The sequence below is a fragment of the Montipora capricornis genome, chromosome 2 (genome assembly GCF_036669925.1).
Source record: "Montipora capricornis isolate CH-2021 chromosome 2, ASM3666992v2, whole genome shotgun sequence".
NCBI lineage: Eukaryota > Metazoa > Cnidaria > Anthozoa > Scleractinia > Acroporidae > Montipora > Montipora capricornis.
The window spans coordinates 18729292-18751791 of NC_090884.1; the positions used below are offsets into that span (position 1 = coordinate 18729292).

The window sequence follows — 22500 nt, forward strand, 5'->3', positions numbered from 1 at the left end:
TTGTTATAAAGAACTGCGAACCATTGGTGTCTTTTCCTGCATTTGCCATGCTTAGCCATCCCGGGCCATAATGCTTCAGCTTAAAATTTTCATCATCAAATTTCTCCCCGTAGATGCTTTTGCCTGGATGGAAGAGAGAAATTCAAAAATTGTGTATTTCCCTTAGGAGACTCGGGTAAACTCAGTAAAACGATCTTAAGCCCTGGCCAAACGGGAAATGTTTGACGACCAAACATCATCAAACATTGTTTGGTGATCAAACATGTTGATGTTTGAAGCCCTGGCTAAACGGTTCAAACATGTTTTATCAAACATTGTCAAACATCCGAACGCAAGGAGTTGTGGGCCACGAAATTACCCAGAGTACCACAACAATTTCAACATAGCCGTAATTCTGATTGAGTTATTGGAGGAAGATGAAAAAAGAGGAAAAGGACGAGGTACGACTAGGAGCTGGATAAGAAGAAAGGAAGAAAAAGGTTACTTTAACAACATCGCTGATGATCGAGGATACGCAAGGCTATCGCGAAATGATGCGTATGACTCATGACGATTTCGTCGAGATACTGAGGCTTATTGAACCCGATATAACCCCGCGTCAAGTAACTGGTGGTTACAAGGTTATAACTGCTGCTGAGCGACTGACACTGGCAATAAGATTTCTTGCCACTGGCGAGACTTACAGATCTTTGAGTTTCCAGTTCCGAATTTCAAGGGAAGCAATCTCATACATTGTGACCGAAGTGTGTGAAGCCATAGAGAAAAATATTGGCCCAAAGTATCTCAAGTTTCCTACCACAGACGAAGAATGGGTTCACATTGCATCTCAGTTTGAGAAACGATGGAACTTCCCCAACTGTATTGGGGCCATCGATGATAAGCACATAGTCATGCAGTCACCTGCTAATGCTGGGTGATATTATTATAATTACAAGAACACCAATTCCATTGTTTTGATGGCAGTTTCTGGCCCGGATTATGAATGCATTTACGCCGACGTGGGAGAGTTTCAGATGGCGGGGTATGAAACAAGTGTACCTTATCCCAAGGAATAGAAGATGGTAGTGTTTCTCTCCCTCCAGCAAAGTGCCTGCCTTACGGGGTGATTAAACAACCTTATGTTTTTGTTGGTGATGGCGCTTTTGCTCTAAAGAAAAACTTGATGAAGCCCTAAGCTCAAAACGGGCTTACTATAGAAAAGAGAATTTACAACTATAGACACAATCGGGCCAGAAGCATACCTGAGAACCTTTTTGGAGTAATTGTAAACAGATGGCAAGTATTTAGAACAGTCTTGTAATTGCTTCCAAGTACCACTGAATCCTTGGTTATGGCTGCATTAGTACTACATAATTACCTCAGAAAGAGCGTCTTCTGCCCCGCTGGACTCAACCGACTCAAGTATTGGAGAGATGACACATGGGCTTTGGAGGAGAGAGGGTACACCAGAGGTATTTGTACCTTTGTCTGTCCCAATCACTGGACACAATGCAACAAATGATGCAAAACTGCTCAGGGATACTTGTACAGATTACTTCGTTAATGAAGGGGCCGTTGAATGGCAGTGGAACATGATTTGAACACATTTGAAAAGTGTAAGCACAGCCTTTTTGCCATTAATGTAGTTGCAATGTTTATGATACTAAGGGTTTTGTATTGTTTGGCTTACACAAGGAACAGTTTTAAGGTAATTTCTCAGCAAGGATTACAGGTTGCAATGTTCAAATCATAACTTAGTCTCTCTCTTCTTGCTCCAAAACTCATGAGCAAAACACTTAGGAAGTTGCCTTTAATTCTTTGGGGAGGAGCAATATATCCAGGAAGAGGACTACAATTTTTGGAGAACCTAGAAGAATGCTTTGTATGATCATGAAACAAAGCACAGGGCTCTATGTATAGATTTATATTACCTGCTGTACACTTAGTTCTCAGTTCCAGCTGAAGTAAAACATTTAGTAATTATTTGAAGTAAAATCAGAACAGATATCAGCCACATGGAATTCTTTTATTTTGATTTTACTCTGTAGATTGTCCTCTACAAGGGCAATGTCAATGGTGTTTATATACTCCCAAATATTACATTTCACTATAAGTATTATTTTAAAACTGATCCCATTCAAGACCTAATTATGTTCAAACAGTAAAAGTTGAGTGTAGCCTACAATGGCCAATGCTCTACTAGAGCAAAACTTTAACTTTCAACATTTTATCTTGTAACTATGTAAAAATCTGCATATTGCTGGAAAGAATGTCCAAGTAGAAAACTAGATCATTTAAATTAGAGAAAATGCCGTTTTTCTTCATTAAATATATTGGTAAATAATATTTCATTTTATGATTTCATATTTCACTAAAGGTTCAACTATTTGCTGCAAACAGTAACAATCAATGCGTCAATATGTCTAGTACTACTTTTGATAACATGTTGTTTGATCGAATGTTTGATGGAGTTCAAACACAATCAAACATCATCAAACATCATCAAACAAGGTGGCCAATCGGTAAAAGGTTTGATCACCAAACAATGTTTGATGATGTTTGGTCGTCAAACATTTCCCTTTTGGCCAAGGATTTAGTGCTCAACAAAATCGCACTTAGGACCTTTCAATGTGCTAAAGCCTGGTTAACACTGTGACAAAGCATAAACATAAACAAAAGCACAAGCATAACGAAGTTCACACTTGCATCAATCTCGTTCCCAGAGTAATTTGAGATGCTCCAATTCCAACCGTCAAAACTGCCATGAAGGCCCATATAGCACTACTATGGTGATATGACAGAACCCCTCACCATGAGTACTGGGGTCCGACAGGGGTGCCTGCTCAGCCCCCTTCCCTTCCTCGTGGCGCTGGACTGGGTAACTTGTCAAGCCCTTGGTGATAATGAGACAGGGATCGAACTTACCCGGCTGCGGAAGTTAGAGGACTTGGACTTTGCGGACGACATAGTTTTGCTGAGCCAGAAGATCGCCCACATGCGACAGAAGTTTGAGGCACTGCAAGAACAAGCTGACAGAGTCGGGCTCAACGTAAATGCAGCCTTAATCAAAGACATGAGGATTCGGTCCCCGGCAAACACGAGTACCATCAGCTGTGTAGGAGAGAGCCTTGAGCGGGTAACAGCCTTCAAATACCTTGGCAGCCTTTCACCACCACTGGCGGCACAGAGAAAGACGTTGAGGCCAGATGCAGGAAGGCACAAGCTGCTTTCTCCATTTTAAGACCAATGTGGAGATCGAAGTTCATCTCTCTGTGGACAAAAGATAAGGATCTTTGATTCAAACGTGAAGTCGGTTCTCGGCTTTATGGGTCTGAGTCCTGGAGACTAACAAAGAAGATCATTGCCCAACTCCAGACTTTCACCAATCGTAGGCTCTGGTACATCTTAGGGGTGTGGTGGCCGAGGAAGATCTCCAATGAGGAGTTGTGGCAGCGCACCAAGCAGGAGAGGATTGAAGGTACCATACGGAGACGAAAATGGAGATGGATTGGCAACACTATGAGGAAACCTGTCACCAACATCACCGGCCTGTCCCTTGAGTGGAACCCTCAGGGGGCTAGGAGGAAAGGCAGACCAAAGAAGTCATGGAGAAGAACCATACAGCATGAGCGTGAGGATGTCATGGAATCAAGTGAAACGGACTGTGCAAAACCGGGTCCGATGGAAAACCGCAGTGGAGGCCCTATCCTCCGGACGGAGTGAAGAGGACTAAACTAAACTAAACTAATCCTCTTTAGGTGCATAAACAATAACTAACGTCATCACTCTATCGTCTAATACTACGTCTACTTCGCTCGGGATCAATAAAATGCTTTAGAACTTGAAAATTGTTAAACAGTATAGCGATGCCTGCTCTAGAGCTAGAAAAGGTGGTGAAAATGGCAGAATATCCTCATTCAGAGCGCCAGTAAGGTTCAGTCTTTTTTTGCAAGAGAAAAAACAGAAAACTTTTCTTCAATCATAGAAAAATCTCTTTTCGTTTGGCATTGTTTGACAGACCTCTAACATTTAGGGAGCAAATTATCATATTCCATATTTACACATTTCCGAGTCAAATACAAATAAGTACAAATAACGACCTTTCACTATAGCTTTGATTGAAATTCCCTGTTCCTTTTGCATAGCTATTGAGTAATCTTCAGTGATATACACATCAATGTGTACTCTTGATTTTTTAATATTACCTCTTTTCGAACAAACCTGGTCTCGATCCTCTCGGCATACAAATCTTACTATGATAGGTCTGCACCTATTACTATCTCTTTTGCCAACACGATGAACTGCGTGGAATCTAATTCCGGAGGTATCTATGCCAAGGTCCGTTTCAATGATGTTATATAACTTTCCTTAATGGCTGGCATACTGTTCGATATTAGTGTTCCGCTCTTCTTCTTTCAGGCTCTGTTCCTTAACTCTATTCGGAGATTCGTTTTTGTGATTCAGCCTTGAATTGTGCCTTCAAAGTATCAACATCGTTTTGAGTGAAATTCAGACTTTGTTCGAGATCTTTGATTTAAATTCCTGTCGTAATTTGTCTTCACGTATGTCAGCAAGACCCTCCGTGACGAGTGACTTTAGACATTCATTAACTGAGAGTCCTCCAGTTCATGATAGTGCTTGTTATCCGTGCTACCAATATCAGCTGCTCCTTCTTCATTAATTGACGAACTGGAACCCTTTTTTGAGCGTTTCCTCCCCATTTGGTCTTGAAAATGCTGCTTATTCTGTTGAAGATGCTTTGTAAACGTTTCCATTCACTCTTTGAGCAATAGGCGTCTCTATCTATAACACTTTAGGGATAGAAAACCCTTTATTTGACAAGCGTTAAAAAGCGTGTGTGGACGCCATGCATATGACAGTCGGTCCAGTCAACCGAAAATGAAAAATAAGGGTAATTTACTCATTCCTATTTATTTGTCGACTTTAAGGAATCAAAACAGCTTAGTTTGATCCAGTGGAATCTTTCTCTTCCTCTTCTTTGGGGGAAGAAGCCATATTTCCAAAAGTTTGACTTTCCACGGATAGTCGGAAGACCCTTTACGCACACGCATTCATTGAACCGGTGTCACAGCGGACAATTAAGCATAAGCATAAGAAAATGCAGCCATGTCTAAATATTGATACGTCGAAAGTGGACCATAAACGTTTCAAGTCATGCATGGGTTGCTGATTTCCCCCCCAAAAAAATGCAATGCAAATAATTATGTTAATAATTACCTCCGGTTCCATCCCCTCTTGTGAAGTCTCCTCCTGTTCAAGAAAACAAGGTAAGTCCTTCCAATATATATATTAAGTATAAATATATTTATTCCGAACTTTTCCTGATTTACAGGAAACCAGAAATATACAAGGCCAGAATTTTTCCACAAGACTTCTTGTTTTCAAGCGTGCCGGGAGCTGGACAAAATTTTGCCAGTTAGGTGTTAAGCGAACACGCTTTCAAAATCTGAAGACAAAAAGGAAATGATTTTTTGATCATAGTACCACTTTAAACGAGGCAACAAGGCCTACTTGCAAGGAAACAAAAGAATACTAAAATGGTAGGTATTTTGGAATAAGGTGCATGTAAACTGTGAGAACATTGGTATATTTCTCTGAAGTGTCGCCTCGTCTTTCAAGGGCAAGGTTACTTTTCTTTCAGGACTGATAAAACCGCCCTACAATAGTATGCTTTTTCCCAAAAATACTCTCATTAGCTTCCAAGTGTTCCTGGGTTTAACTGCAGCTCAAAGAACTAGGCTCCTTCTTTCAGCTCGTTCCGCACAACCGTGCAAAAATACGAGGTATACTAAGAATAATAAAATATTTATAGAACGCTAATTCCCAATAGTCCAAAAGCGCTTTACAAAAAAAAAATACAATGAAAACAGGGATAAAATAACAGTGAAAAACTTAAGGCTATAAAACTAAACTACATCATAAGAAACTTTAAGACTTGGATTTACAAGAAGAAAGGAAACCACAAGATCTAAGTTCCAACAGAAGGGTATTCCAAACACAAGGAGCGGCCACCGTTAAGGACCGGCCACCATAGGTATTAAGATTAAATCTCGGTATAAAAAGCAACAACTTGTTGGAAGATCGTAAGGTTCTACTAGGTGTATATTGCTTTATGAACAGTGATATAGTCAGGTGCAGCACCACGAAGAGCTTTGAATGTAATGATAGCAATTTTAAAGTGATCCTCTGTTCAATAGGGAGCCAATGAAGCTGGAAAAGCAAAGCAGTGACATGTTCATATCTACTGCTAAGATGACTGAGCATTGCAGCACTATTAAGGACACTCTGCAGAAGTTGTAAAATACATTTTGGCTGACCATGTATCATAAGAAAGAAACTTGAAAGAAGATGAAAGAAAGAAGATTTGCCAACAGCTGTAACATGCGGAAGCATTGACAGAGAATTGTTGAAAATAACCCCAACATTCTTATTAGTAGCTGAACAGTCAACAGTTTCATAAGCAATGGCAACGTTGTTCAAAGCAGGACATGGGCAATAGGGCTTGTCACTTGTTCAGTTTCAGTTTGTTTGCTAGCATCATAGGCAGCCCAAGTTCGCGTCACTAGAGAGTGCAGAGTGCAAGCGGCGTTGCGTTACAGGCAGCCGTTGAGACTTTGTATGGGAAATAAAATACCGTCGATTATGAAGCCTAAAAAACGCTCAATTTAACGTTCATTCAATAAAAGGAATGAAAATGACTCACCTCTGGTGTATTCTTGTGCCTATTGGAGCTTATTTTACCGTTTCGGGAATTCCGTGTTTTCAATGTTCTAAGACGGAAGTCAAGGCTGCACACTAAGATTTCAACCGTAGTCAGCTCAGAGGCGGTTTGCGCCTCGAAAATCCATCCCAGCCGCGATTTTTCCGCGCAAAGCTAAAGAAACATCATTTGCGAACCTCGGTGAATATTTCGTCGTCAAAAGTCCCCACGCACTTGGCTGGAAAGGAGCATTTTCTGCTTCCGATTCCACGATAGCTGATGAAGTTTACGGCTGGTGATCATGTGAAAGGTCCCGGAGCTTGGGTCCGAAGTCAAATTAACTCCACACGATGAGGTACAGTCATTTCATGTACAACACTTAACCCATCCCCACAGCGGCTTGAAATGACTGTACCTCATCGTGTGGAGTTAATTTGACCTCGGACCCAAGCTCCGGGACCTTTCACATGATCACGCAAACCGCCTCTGAGCTGACTACGGTTGAAATCTTAGTGTGCAGCCTTGACTTCCGTCTTAGAACATTGAAAACACGGAATTCCCGAAACGGTAAAATAAGCTCCAATAGGCACAACAATACACCAGAATACGTTAAATTGAGCGTTTTTTAGGCTTCATAATCGACGGTATTTTATTTCCCTTACAAAGTCTTATAACGCGTTTAAATTCTCAACGGCTACCTGTAACGCAACACCGCTTGCACTCATAATTATTACACGCTCTCTAGTGACGCGAACTTGGGCTGCCTATGCTAGCATCGACAAGTCAATATCCCTCACGCAGTCTTCAATAGTAGACAAATCCTCAGCAGATGACGTATCAAAGGACAAATATAACTGCGTGTCATCCGCATAAAAATGATAAGACAGACCATACGATCTTGCCATGTCAGCCAATGGGGATGTATACAATGAATACAGCAAAGTCATTCACATCAGAGGAAAGTCCTTGGATTTAAAGCGGAGTCATCACAGAGTCCATTTCACTAAGAAGTGCTCTCCCACGGAGCCGTGTTTTAGAACTACGATTACTAATCTAATTTACCTAAATGCTAAAATGTAATTTATTTACAACTTTAATTTATTTAAAAAGTCCTACAGCAAAACCTAATCCATTGCCGGATTTAACATTATGACGTATAATTAATTAATTAATTAACCAATGCAAGAAAATTATTCAAATTACTGGCTACTTTGCCTCGCTAGGCAGACTGTTCCAAGTAATGGCACCCCTGTAACGGAAACTCTTTTTGAGAGCTTCTGATTTCGGTCTTGGGATGAACAGATTCAGCTCTGAGTAACGTAGATTGTATCTATGGATAGTATTGGTATTGGAAGGTTTAGAGTAGTGCCCCTGAAACCATACAGCTCTAATTTTGAAAGACAAATTTCATGGTCGATGATATCAAATGCTTGTTTTAGATCAATAAACAAGACCGCATTTGTTAAACCACTGTCAATGTTGAAATACCAATTATCAATCATATCAATAAGAGCTGTTAAGGTGGAGTGTAACAGTCTAAACCTGGATTGGAATTTAGAAAGTAAATTACTTTCGTCAAAGTATTTCAGTGTACTCCTGATTGATCGCTTTTTCAAAGAGTTTAGCAATTAATGAAAGTACTGATATGGGGCCTATAATTAGCTGGGTTTACCTTCGAGTCAGCTTTGAAGACTGGAGTGACCCTAGCGTTTTTCCAGTCACTGGGAACAATACCAGTAGAAATGACAGAGTTAAAAACGTGTGTCAGGGAAGCCGCTGTAAAAGGATAAGAAACCTTGAGAAGACGGGCTGATATACTATCAAGGCCATCAGCTTTGTCTGTAGATAAATTAACTACAAGTTTAGTTATCTCATCTACCGTTATTAGTTCCGCCTCAAAGTTCGTATGAGAAGGTTTACTAAAATCTTGAAAACTGACTCGAGGGGGATTAATCTTTGAAGCCAGGGTTGGACCAATTCCTGTAAAATAACTATTAAATGCATTACAGACCTCGTGGGGATCACTGATGTCTTTGTCATCAATAAGCCATAGACCTTATTCATAAATGGCGGTCAATTTATAATTCTTTTGTCGAAGTGCAAATTAGCCTACCAAGCCTCGATACCATACAGTGAATTGAAAAGATTTCTTGCTCTAAAATGAGGCTTGGTAAGCTAATTTGCACGTGGACAAAAGAATTATAAATCTGACCGCCATTTATGAATAAGGTCTATTTCGTAACTTGGGTTTTGTTTTTCTTTCTTGATAATAACGAGTTTATCCCATTTCAGGTGGCTTTAACTTTACCACTATTACTCTCAAAGTACGAGCGAAAAGTAGTCCTTCTTGCAAGCCACGATAGAGTGATTGACATGGTTCTTGATTTTTTTATACTCTATCCATTTGGTTTGGTCTAGTGGTAGTAATTGCGATACGTTTTATTCGATCTCTTTCCCTCATTAGTCGTTTGGTTTCAGAGTTGAGCCAGGGGGCTGGCGATGAAATTTGTACTCTTTTCTTTTTAAACGGAGAACGAAAATTTGCTATTGTCAGGAATAGATGTTTCCAAAGTTCCCAAGCTTCGATAGGGTCGTGAAGTTGCTCAATCATGGCCCAAGGTGCTAGTTCCATGTCGCACTACAAATTTTCGAGCACAAAACGTTTGCATTGTCTAGCACTGATGACTCGCAGAAGTGATTTAGGGCTTCCTTGTTTACGAGCAACGTAAATTAGGCTATGGTCACTGACTCCTATATGGGAAACCCAAGATAGAGCAAATTTATCTGGCTCATTAGTAAGGAATAAGTCTATTAATGATTTAGAATTTAATGTCATGCGTGTGGGTTCATTGATTAATTTAGTGTATTGGTACGACTCACAGAGCTCGTTAAGATGTTTAGTATCATTGTTTGAATTGAGAGCTGACAAATCGCAATTTAGGTGCCCTATAATATTTGACTCAATGTTTTCCTCCTTAATCTATCCTAAAAAGATTTCAAACTTCTTAAACAGATCAATAGGGGAGTTAGGAGGTCTGTACCACTGAATTTGAGATAACAAAAGGCTTAGCCCCTGTTTTTCTTATCTCAATGCATAAAAATTCAAGATCGTGAACTGACAAGTTTCGGGTATACATGGCAACACTCCGCCTCCTCTGCTACGGTCACGTCTAATAATTTCATAGCCCTCAGTTGATTCTGTGTACGGTAGTATAAATATGAACGAAGCCAGTTCAATGCATGGTCACAGATGCCAAAGCAGGTTGATAGCCTAGAGAGCAGGAAAAATTATCGACACTGTCAAATGCAGACGAAAGTTCCAATAGAATCAAAACAACAGATTTCCGACTGTCAATGGAAAGAGCAATGTCATTGTACAAACACGCGCAAAAATATTTTTCGGGTTCAAAAAGTTGAAAAAGAAGTTCTTTTAAATTAAGTTAAGCAACATTTCCACCAAATTTGGCTAAAAAAGAAGAATCCGTGGATTTTTTATAATTTTTTAAATTATATGTGTCAATACATGTACCTGTCATTTTTCCATGACGAGAAAGAAAGGCGATTGTGTTTTGCATAATTAATTACGCTTCAGACTTTGCTGCGCAAAAAAAAATGTGAATAGTGTGTTTTCACGTGACGACACTGCGGCCATGTTGGTGTTCCTAAACAAAGAAACGGCCGCCATGTTGGTGTCCCCAACTAATCCTCCGGGAATTGAGCTCTATTATCATGTTAACGTTTTCTTTTGTTTCGGTGGAAAAACAAGGTTGCTGATCATGTGACTGAATCAGAAAACACTCTATAGATCGTTCAAAACCTGTTTTGACTTGTCTTTCATATACCAGATCCGGAATAATTAACATCCATAAAACAAAAGAACAAAGCGAACATAACAATACCTGATCAACAAGGCCTAATCAGAATAACCATGGTTCTTTTGTCTTCCGCCATTTTGGTCCGGTATGATGGCAGTGTAGCCCCTTTTTTTAAACCAAACTTTCCGAATTTTTAAAATCAAGTTATGAAGTTTTTTTTTTTTTTTTTTTTTTTTAAACTGCTTTATTGGCATTCTACTCAGTTACAATAGTAATAAACGAAAAGTTACACGTACATAATTATGAGGGGAAAAAATAAATAAATTTAACACGGTAGGGAAGGCCAAAAGGGAGTAACGAACGGGACGTCAGTACCCATGCAAGGAAACTCCCTAAAAAGTTTTCATTACTGGGAGGTTAATTTGATGATCAAGCGCGGTGTTCAACGCGAAAAAGAAGTAGTTCCTGGCATTTAAAATAAGGTGCTCAAAATAATGGCTCGTACGCAAACGCAAACGGGTATCTTCACTAAACCTCAATTCCTCATGTTATTTTCCAGCTGCTGTTTTAAAATTGCTTCAAACTGTTTCCCTGATATTTTCCCCATCCTTTAGCAAAGGTTTTCCATGAAAAATCATTTCGAACAGTCCATAAAAAGCAATAATGTTTGCACAAACGAACCACATAAAGCCCTTCACTGAAGCGGCTACTTTTATGCCACACTCTAGACTTGAGCCCGCGATATGGTCAGGTGATGCTGGCCGCACTGGCATACCTGGGACACAGCAGTCAAACGTCTGCGCATGTGCGAGCGTTGGAGTGGCGAAAAGGCGGTCAAGATGGCGGTGCGACCTCGTGGGTTTAAGTTGTGACACTCAAGTTAAAAACGACCACACAAGCGAGTAAGTCTGTACATATTTTTTTATTGAGACCGGCATACAGTAGCCACGTGTAGAAGTGATGTCAAACAGTACTTCAAACTAATGCAATAACAGCTGATCGTACGATGTATTCGATTTAGCATGGTCTATAAGGCACTCATGCATGAGAAGACACAGCATTGGCAAACATTGTAAGTTACACGTAAAGAAAGGTAAAATGCCGTGTTCTTCTCGTGATTTGATTGAGAAGCTGTGTAAATATTACATCATTCATATCATCCTTAAAGCTTACGTACAATTCTTGAGTTAAGTGCAACAGAAATACTGAATGCTCTCCTCTTTTTTTATTTTAAGAAATGAAAAGTTCTTTCGATCTATCGTGTTTTATTTTGTTTAAGTAATGCCTCTGTGTAGTTGTATTGTTTTTTGTTTTGAAGTACCTGTTATTTCCAGATGTTCTCTTATTTGTTCAACACTTGAACTACACCATTCTTCCTTTTGTAAGAGGTTATCTCTTTTGAAATTCGTTGTGTACACTAACTACACTGCACATGCAAAATAACTGGTCTTTAGTCACAGAAATGTTACAAATGTAAGAGAACATATATTGTGTTGTAATGACAGTTCTCGTTTAATTTTTGCCAGAAATGCCTAGCCTCTCTTCCTTATATGTCAGACCTAGCAACTATGACACCATGAGGGAAATGGAAGTGACTGTCAGGACAAACAGTTTTCCATCTCGAGCAACAAACCAGATAGTCATGTGGAACTGCTTTCAGGGATAAAATAGGATGCAATGTAGCATATCACAGTGAACATGCTAATTTCTGTATTATGCTCCACAATTATTAAATTTGTGTAACCTCCTCATTCTCAAAAGCGATCAAGATTTAATTCTTACGGAGTAACACAAGCCAGCAGATTGCATACGGAAAACAAAGGAATTTTTACTGTTATTTTCAAGATTATTATTATTATTTTGCTGTTGTTATTATTATCATTATCATTATCATTATCATTATCATTATCATTATCATTATCATTATCATCATTATTATTATTATTATTGTTATTATTATTATTGAAATGTCTCTTACTTTAGACTCACTACCGGCATGATTAAAATGAAGGGCTCAATAAAGGAAATAAATAATATATTATTATTCACACTACACCTGAACTGTTTGATTTGCGTCTGTATATCGTTTGCCCTCAGTTGTTGGCAATGCGCTGCAAGAGGACTAAGAAATGACTTGTGATGGTTTTTAAGACCTTTGGTGAAAATTTCTTACAGGTGATATTTTACGATACCACCTTTACATTAAAGTCTCCCTTCCTTCGCATACCAGATAATCATCTATAGTTGTCAAAAGCGACCTGCCCTTTTCGATCTTCACCAGTACATACCATTGCAAAATCCAGCGCAAAGTATCTCCACAGTGCTGATGCATGTAGAGACCCAAGTCTTTTTTGCAAAGGACATGTAATCTGTGATCTATGCAAACATGAAAATTTATTTCAGATTTTTGAGATGTACCCTTTTATTGGTTCAAATTAATTCATGTTGATTCACAACTGAAATATGCTATTATATGAAGGAGGGCAACTGTTCTTTGTTCTTGGAGGTATCCTCTGTCTTGCGACAGTCTGGAGTCTTCCCGAGGTATTGTTTTAAAGACAGCTTTAAACAATCCAGGTACTTCACTTGTAGCTCTGTAAACTTCCTCATGGCACTCACTTCCTACAAGGGCAAACCACTTTTTTAATTATGACTACCAACTGCCATCTGAAATCTTTCAATCAATTCTGTAATTGAAGGCTCTAAAATAATGATACTAAATTATCATTAAAAAACAGTTCCAGTTTTACACTCTGGCTTTTGCTAGAAGTAGTAAATAAACAAGAGGGCAAAATACCTGTTTTCCTTCTCTTTTCCTTTCTGGATATCTAATATGCCTTGGTTTGATTTAATCTGGCCACTAACATAATAATTACTGGCTACATTGATTCCGAAAAAATGAAATATGTAAAGAAAAGAGTTTGCAAGAGCCTTGAGAAATTAAGGCGATTTAATCGTTCTTATGATTTACTTTTGATTAAACATTTGAATGTAATATAAGTAAATAATACCGACTGGATATCAAAAGTTAGAAATAAATATATACACTACTAGACTTACCTCTTTGTTGTTAAGTATTTTCATGACACTGTTCCTCTTTTCCTAGGCCCCCCGCATCCAATAAGTGACATTTTCCTCGTTATTTATATATTTGTTTATGTTTTAACTTGTACAACGGGCTAACAGACATAATTCGTGAAATGTCAGAGTTAAAAAGTATTCTACCTTCTGTTTGTTGGAGTCCTTTCTTTTCCATGGAATGTATTTAACGTGATCCATAAAGCTTTTGTCGGCCTTAAACACCAGTTTGTCCCAGGTCTGTTATCTGGTAATTTTTTTTTCCAACCTTTTCGAAGACCTGGTAAAACCTTTCAGGGATAGGTATGAAGAACACGACCATGGTTTATTGTTTCGATGGATTTCATTACTGTGCTGCAGACAAATCCACGATCCCGACGGAATCCCTCCAGCCCTTGCCAATGTTTTGTCAGCTCGTCTGAGCCAAGCCGAATGACTGCAATTTTCTTTACGAGTTTTTCCTTCGTTTACACACCGCTTGCCGTCCGCTTCCGGTGTCACACATCGCATGATTGATAATAACAAATAAAAATATACTAAATCAACAGAATACCGGTAATTTAATAAACTTTGTGTCTGGAAAGTCGTAAGTTTTCCTTTTACCTTTTCTTTTTTCCTTTTACAGATTTCTATGAACGTTTCAATTTTGTTTCGTAGATTTTGCGTTACACCGGTTGTTTTCAATTTTTTCCTTTAAAATTTTGCGCGGGATATTGGCGCGCGGCTGGCAAAAAAATATCCATTTGGGCATCCGCAGACGATTGACCGCTGTGTTACTTGGAGGGGTCGGCGAACGTACGGACGGACGCATGATGACATCATAGCTAAAACCAAAATTTCTCGCATCGATGGGTTACCATAACGTTTTTCATCGCTTTTAAGGGCAACTTTTACAGTGATCTTATTTGAATTAATTTATGCTGGTTTAAAGCGAAACCAGACGTCAGTTCAGTAATCTACATGTATACCTTCCCTTACAACCGGTGGAATTACAGGAGTCATTGTCTTAGGTAAGAGCAATAGCTTCACTTGCAAAATTGAACACTTTCGCAAAGAGATTCTTGCTTTCTTTGCTTACTAACCTTGAATCATGAAATCCTTTATTACGCGATGAAATTTGCTTCCTCTGTAACCAAAACCTTTCTGCAAACATGAAAAAAAGAACTTATGTATAAATCAAACAAAACCCATTATATTTAATAACCTGCAGTTTGGGACTTTTTTCCCTTTTTTTAGATACTAACCACTAAAAAAAATTAAGTCTGCCGTCATTCAATATCACAGGCCAAAATTTGACTCGGTAGTCAATATCATCCGACCAAAAACTGGATGCTAGTCAACTAACATCCAAATTTTAAAATGTGGGACCATTAACAAACTTGAAATTACCTAAAAATCGAGCAAACAATTTCATCACAAACAAGCTTTGTAATTGTTGACAGGTGGATCCTTTTGAACAGTTGGCTTTCAGAAGGGGTCCTGCTTACAACTTCATACAATGTGCATCACAGGTAATTTCATCTTTATACAATGTGAGGAGATCACGTCATATGGTTATGAGAACGGTCACGTTTGTAAGAGCTCCTGAATGCAGCCTGAATTCTTAGCCTCCCAACATAAATGTTTCTAACAAATACTAAATCTGCAAACAACATCTTCAATATCCTTTGGTCATATACAGAAAAGAAACAAGAAGCGCCTAGAAAGATCTTTCTCCAGTAGTCCACCTACCAATGATTCGAAGAAAACTAAAATGGCGGCCAGCATTCTCTGAAGCGATTCCGAAGATAAGAGAAGAACCAAGCTGGAAGAACTACACACTAATTTGAACTGTTTTCGACACAAAATGAAAGGAAAATTTGAATATTTGAATAGAAAGGTTAGTGGAATGGAGAAGGTTTCGGAAGAGGCTTGGGCAAGAATAGACGACCTTACTGAAGATCTTCAAGCCCATATATATATGGATCTTGATATCACCAGGCAAGTCAGAAATTTAAAGAAAACGACAAAACTTTTGAAATTACAAGACATGTTTCGACAGAAACTTCTGTCATCTTCAGTTGATTAATGTACAAAGCGTTAAGTTGAATTTATAAGTCGGAAAAAGTGCTAATTTTGCCAGTAACAACGGAATGTACATAAAACGTGACAATGTTAGAATTAAAAGGATAGTTGATTAAGAGAAGGTTGTTCTCTTTGAATATGAAAAGCTTCTTTTATCTTGAGTTGAAAAGTAGTAGAGGCGTGATCTAAAATATGGAAACATTCCCCTGAAGACAGGGCACGACATTGTTCGCAATTCCGTAGGTGTTTGAAAATGTGAGAGGCCCTATCACTGACTAACATTGTTCACAATTCCGTAGGTGTTTGCAAATGTGAGAGGCCCTATCACTGACTAAGTGCTTACGCACGCGTGTGGAAAAATGCCGGGTTGTTTCGCCGACATAACAGGCATTACAGCCCGCACATACAAACTTATAAACCACACGTGAACGAAGCCCGCCAGGGATAGGGTCTTTCACACCAAGCAAGTTGCCTATCTTAAAGGAGGAAAAAACTAGCTTGATGTCCAAATCATTGCAGTAGCGCTTGATAAAGTGACGGATCTTTTTCCGAGTTACGACAGAAAAATGGCCTATGTAACGAAGTGGGAAGGGAACCCTGGGGACAATGATTACTTAGGGTCCCAGTAATGAAACGGTTTACAACCCTTTCAATTAAATGGGCAGGGAAAAGTTTAGTTATCTCGTCGTGTAGCCCCAACCAGGTGTTGTTAATCTTATAGGCCCTATCAATAAGAGTCCTGATGAGACCCACTTTGTAAGAGTACGAACTTGAAACTGAAATAATTAGTTAATAACCCAGTAAAGGTTTTCTTACGGTAAACTCTAGTTAGAAAAGAAATGAGATCATCTAACATCTAAAAAGGGTAATTTGTGATGAGGTTCTTTTTCCATAGTGAACCTAATATATATATATTTAATAAATACTAGTGAGCAGCACACAGCAACAGATCTTTTTTATTTCTCCGACCGGTTTCGTCTGATTACGCAGACCTCATCAGGGAGTTTGAACAAGATGGGTAAAAGGAACTTATTTTAGACCTTCTTTACAAATCACGTTCCAGCAAGGGTTTGAACAGCGAAAAACACCTACACAACAGTACGTGTAGGATTTGACTAAAATCCTGCATGACGCTGAAAATTTTGGTAGTAGCCAAAAACGCGGGGCCGGGGCCAGGGCGTCGTTTTTTTACAATGTTTTCTTGTTTCAATTTTTTTCGTTATTCTCCTGTACTGTTTTTTTGAATGTTCGGCATCTTTCCTTCATTTATGGAGCAAATTAGTTTAAAAAGATAAGGAACATACGGAAGCCACGAAAGGGACATCTTAGTTTAGTTTTCGGAATTAGAGAATTTCCGACTGAAATTAGAGTTTTTGTGTCGATTCAGTTCACAATGCCTAAATTGTGATTTATATAACTGAGGATATTATGTTGTTGTACTTACAACCAGTGTCGACTATCATTTTGGTTCTTTGTTCATTAATTTGTACCGTAATGGAACTGTCAACATTGTTCAAAGATTACTGGTTCGCTCTCGTCACTTGAGCTGTCTTTAAGCCAATTAGTTGGAGTTTTCTTTTCTTTCTTTGCAGGCCTCCTTTTGTGCCAGTTTGTTGATGTGCTGCCTTGGGCTTTGGGCGACAAACTTTTTGCAAATGTGCAACTTTTTTGCAGATATTGGACGTGGACTTGATTGCACCGCATTCGTCAGGAGTGTGTCCCTTGGTTCCACCACATCTATAACAGCTGAACGGTTTCGCTGGAAATCCGCGGAAAGCGTGCGTGGTCGATATGGATCGGGTTTTCCTTGGTGCCTTGTGACAGCAATCGCGCTTCTTGTACGGCCGTTTCTGCACTTCGCGCGATTTTGATCGTATTTGCGAGATCCAGATCGTCTTGTTGAAGGAGTTTCTGCTTCAAGGTACGTGAGGAACACTTCTCGACGATTTGGTCCTGGATCATCTCCTCCTCTAGAGTGCTGTAGTCGAACGATTTTGCCAGCACGCTGAGGTTCGTCAGGTACATGTCTATTGACTCGTCTGCCTTTTGCGCTCGCCACCTGAACTTGTAGCGCTCTGCCACAACGTTCTGCTTTGGTGCAAAGTATCCACTGAGGGCAGTTTTCACCTCTTGGAGGGCCTTGTGCTCTCCAGGGAGCGTATTGAAGATGCGTTGTACTGCGGGGCCAAGGCAGTGCAGCATCGTAGCTCTCTGAATCGCATCTTCCTTCTTTCTTAGATCGGAGGCAATGGCATAAATTTCAAACGCGCTCACCCAGTGTTTCCATTCACTGTACAGATCTGCTGCATCGATGTTGAATGCGGTGGGTGCAGGCAACGACCGTTCATTACTCGTGGAATTTCTGCCGGTTCTGGCTGTACTAGATTTTCTGCCGGGTCTGGCGGTTGTGGATTTTCTGCCGGTTCTGGCTGGTCTGGATTTTCTGCAGGGTTTGGCGGATCTGCAGTTACGAGTTCATCCTCGTCGTCAATGTGTGGTGTAGTCATAAGTGAAGAGACCCACACCATTGCTTTTTATGTAATATCCTTTATTCGTTGAACGATTATCTTATATTGTAACACAAAGATTATTCTACTTCTACATGGTAACAGTACTTTCACATCATGGAATAGCATGCAGTAGTTTCACATAAGGTGATCATGATCATGTCCTTGTTGCAGTAGTATTACTAGTAATCAATACACTACATTCAGATAAATGCCCTTGTATACACAATGGGGAAAGAGGCAGAACATGTATTCAAAGCGTTTACATTTGTGGAAGGCGATGAGAAGAAATACGCTAAGGTTATTGAGAAATTTGAGGATAATTATGTACCGAAGAAGAATATTATACATGAGCGAGCATGTTTTCATCGCCGTGTTCAAAAAGAAGGAGAAACGGTGGAGGCTTTTATTCGATATGGCAGAACTCTGTGAATTCGAAACACAAAGAGATGAGCAAATAAGAGACACAATTGTTATTGGAATTCTGGACAAATTACTTTCACAACACAGCAAAAAAAGCCGAGTAAATTGAACTCAAAATAGTGAGTAAATCGTTGCATCCATAGTAACTCATTATATTGAGTAACCTGTAGCAGAAATGTTGAGTAATTTATTCTCTCGGGATGGAGTAAGTTTACTCAGGGTGAGTTAACTCACTCAGTTGTATGAGTAAGAGTACTCATACATTGAGTAACATTAACTCAAATTTAGAGGTAAAAGTACTCAAGAGAGATGCATCCATACTGACTCTTTATTTTGAGTAAAATGATTATCTACTCATAGATTGAGTAAGTCGTACTCTACATTTTGAGTAAAACAGAAATTTACTCACACAACGAGTTTTAATAGTACTCAAGGTATTGAGTAAAATATATGTATAAAAGTACCCTACATATCGAGTAAAATAAAATGACATTTTCAATTCAACATTTTCAGCTGAATAAAAGTTCATCCGATTAAATATCACCATACTTACATCATAATCATAAAAGTCATCTTTATACGTTCGAAATACTTTTAGTGATTGTACTCTTTAGTTACATGTGATCCATGACAAATACTTTTGCTTATTACTCCCTAAATAATTTAATATTTCGTCTACTTTGGTATCTTAAGCACTAACTATTACGCCTCCTTTTATGGATTAAAATAATCACTCTTAATGTTTAGTATTTATAAAATACTCTCAAAACCTGAATAGTAAGGAATTCTCATTTTTTTTTCTTCAGTTTGCAAAGCCAACCTAAAACCTCACTTTATATGAATACGAATGAAGTAAAACAATATTGAATATTGTATGTAATCAAAAGATTTCCTGGTTTTCCAACAAGATATAGGAGGTCTATGTTTATGTTTTAACTAATTTTTGTTTCTTTGTTGTTTTTAATTCTTTCTAATGTTTACAGCCCAAAACACTGGATGACCACTTATCTATTTCATTTTAGGTACAGTTCACCAGAGCTGTCATTAACATATTAGCACACATGTAAACCTATATCACTGTTACAGTAAAATACACTAAATCTGGCCATTATTATACGACAGGTGACCTTAAAGAGTTGTAAAATACAAATATGTTATGGCAATGTATCTACAGCAATTGACAGCTAAAACTCCTGCAGTATTCAAGGAGTATTCCAGTGCCAGACAAAACTAAGTTTTCTAAGAGTGCTCAGCACAAGCTGAGATGCACTTATCACAAGATCACAATGTGCACTCAATAATATTATCTTGACTCTAACAAAAGACTGGGTTATACTGTACTCATGGGTGCGCCACAAAAAGTACAGCCTAATAATATTATCTTGACTCTAACAAAAGACTGGGTTATGCTGTACTCATGGGTGCACCACCTAAAGTACAGCCTAATAATATTATCTTGACTCTAACAAAAGACTGGGTTATACTGTACTCATGGGTGCGCCACCTAAAGTACATCCTAATAATATTATCTTGACTCTAACAAAAGACTGGGTTATGCTGTACTCATGGGTGCACCACCTAAAGTACAGCCTAATAATATTATCTTGACTCTAACAAAAGACTGGGTTATACTGTACTCATGGGTGCGCCACCTAAAGTACAGCCTAATAATATTATCTTGACTCTAACAAAAGACTGGGTTATACTGTACTCATGGGTGTGCCACCTAAAGTACAGCCTAGTAATATTATCTTGGCTCTAACAAAAGACTGGGTTATACCGTACTCATGGGTGCGCCACCTAAAGTACAGCCTAATAATATTATCTTTACTCTAACAAAACACTGGGTTATACTGTACTCATGGGTGTGCCACCTAAAGTACAGCCTAATAATATTATCTTGACTCTAACAAAAGGCTGGGTTATACTGTACTCATGGGTGCGCCACAAAAAGTACAGCCTAATAATATTATCTTGACTCTAACAAAAGACTGGGTTATGCTGTGCTCATGGGTGGGCCACCTAAAGTACAGCCTAATAATATTATCTTGACTCTAACAAAAGACTGGGTTATACCGTACTCATGGGTGCGCCACCTAAAGTACAGCCTAATAATATTATCTTGACTCTAACAAAACACTGGGTTATACTGTATTCATGGGTGTGCCACCTAAAGTACAGCCTAGTAATATTATCTTGGCTCTAACAAAAGACTGGGTTATACTGCACTCATGGGTGTGCCACCTAAAGTACAGCCTAATAAATTTATATTATCTCGGCTCTAACAAAACACTGGGTTATACTGTACTCATGGGTGCGCCACCTACAGTACAGCCTAATAATATTATCTTGGCTCTAACAAAACACTGGGTTATACTGCACTCATGGGTTGCCACCTAATTTAAAAGTACAGCCTAATAATATTATCTTGGCTCAAACAAAAGACTGGGTTATGCTGTACTCATGGGTGCACCACCTAAAGTACAGCCTAATAATATTATCTTGGCTCTAACAAAAGACTGGGTTATACTGTACTCATGGGTGTGCCACCTAAAGTACAGCCTAATAATATTATCTTGGCTCTAACAAAAGACTGGGTTATACTGTACTCATGGGTGTGCCACCTAAAGTACAGCCTAATAAATTTATATTATCTTGGCTCTAACAAAACACTGGGTTATACTGTACTCATGGGTGCGCCACCTAAAGTACAGCCTAATAATATTATCTTGACTCTAACAAAAGACTAGGTTATACTGTACTCATGGGTGTGCCACCTAAAGTACAGCCTAATAATATTATCTTGACTCTAACAAAACACTGGGTTATACTGTACTCATGGGTGTGCCACCTAAAGTACAGCGTAATAATATTATCTTGACTCTAACAAAAGACTGGGTTATACTGTACTCATGGGTGCGCCACCTAAAGTACAGCCTAATAATATTATCTTGGCTCTAACAAAAGACTGGGTTATACTGCACTCATGGTTGCGCCACCGAAAGTACAGCCTAATAATATTATCTTGGCTCTAACAAAAGACTGGGTTATGCTGTACTCATGGGTGCGCCACCTAAAGTACAGCCTAATAATATTATCTTGACTCTAACAAAAGACTGGGTTATACTGCACTCATGGGTGTCCCACCTAAAGTACAGCCTAATAATATTATCTTGGCTCTAACAAAAGACTGGGTTATACTGCACTCATGGGTGTGCCACCTAATTATTGCCTTGGTTCTAGCAAAAGAATCGGTTGTACTATCCTTATGGGAGAACCACCTAAAGTACAGTCTAGTAATATTTTCTTGGCTTTTTAGAATTTCTCAAACAAACCAACATTATTGTACTTACAAACATAATATATTCCTAAAGTGTACTCCGACCAATTATCTTTGTGCTACACTCAGCTAATCAAGGATAAAATCTGAAAATAAATTTCCAATATATGTACATTTGGAGACAACATTAATTAAGTTAATTCTAATTAACATCGACATTGACCTGGCAACAAGTAACTCTGTTTAAAATAGAGTCTTGGATGTATTCAGATCCTGAAAAGGCTTCTGAACTTGGATAGTGGTAAAGAAAGTTCTGCAATTTCCTCAAGGTGCTTGAGTATTCGAAACTCAGTTAGACCTGAAATAACAATAGTGAAAATGAAAATAATAATGATAATTATAATAATAATAATAATCAAATAATTGTGATAGTAATAATAATAAACATCACATTTAGTTTTGAGGGGAAAGAGTTTAAGTCAATATCTGTTGTAATTTAATAAATTATTGTCATACTTAACGTCACAATTAATTATCATAGAGCGATTTTCAATTGAGTGTCGTAAAACCAAAACCAAAGTAATTACTTTGGCCAATCATAAAGGACGGAGACAATCCAGCAAACCAATCAAA

At 38.6% G+C, this 22500-nt stretch overlaps 1 protein-coding gene and 1 long non-coding RNA gene across 3 annotated transcripts in view; both read right to left on the reverse strand.

Moving 5' to 3' along the window:
- The window catches only part of LOC138039001 (peptidyl-prolyl cis-trans isomerase B-like), a 41493-nt gene that overhangs the window by 939 nt on the left and 18054 nt on the right, over nucleotides 1-22500 (reverse strand). For both annotated transcript variants that reach the window (XM_068885134.1, XM_068885133.1), the window contains 3 exons: nucleotides 14676-14736; nucleotides 5218-5250; nucleotides 1-123 (listed from right to left, as the gene is read on the reverse strand). The exon at nucleotides 1-123 is cut by the window's left edge and continues 62 nt beyond it. In XM_068885134.1, the coding sequence (XP_068741235.1) occupies nucleotides 1-123; nucleotides 5218-5250; nucleotides 14676-14736 (217 nt within the window). The remainder of the gene's footprint in view (nucleotides 124-5217; nucleotides 5251-14675; nucleotides 14737-22500) is intronic.
- The window catches only part of LOC138039003 (uncharacterized), a 5483-nt gene continuing 1880 nt past the window's right edge, over nucleotides 18898-22500 (reverse strand). Inside the window, exon 2 of the long non-coding RNA XR_011130346.1 lies at nucleotides 18898-22225. This is a non-coding gene — a long non-coding RNA (uncharacterized lncRNA). The remainder of the gene's footprint in view (nucleotides 22226-22500) is intronic.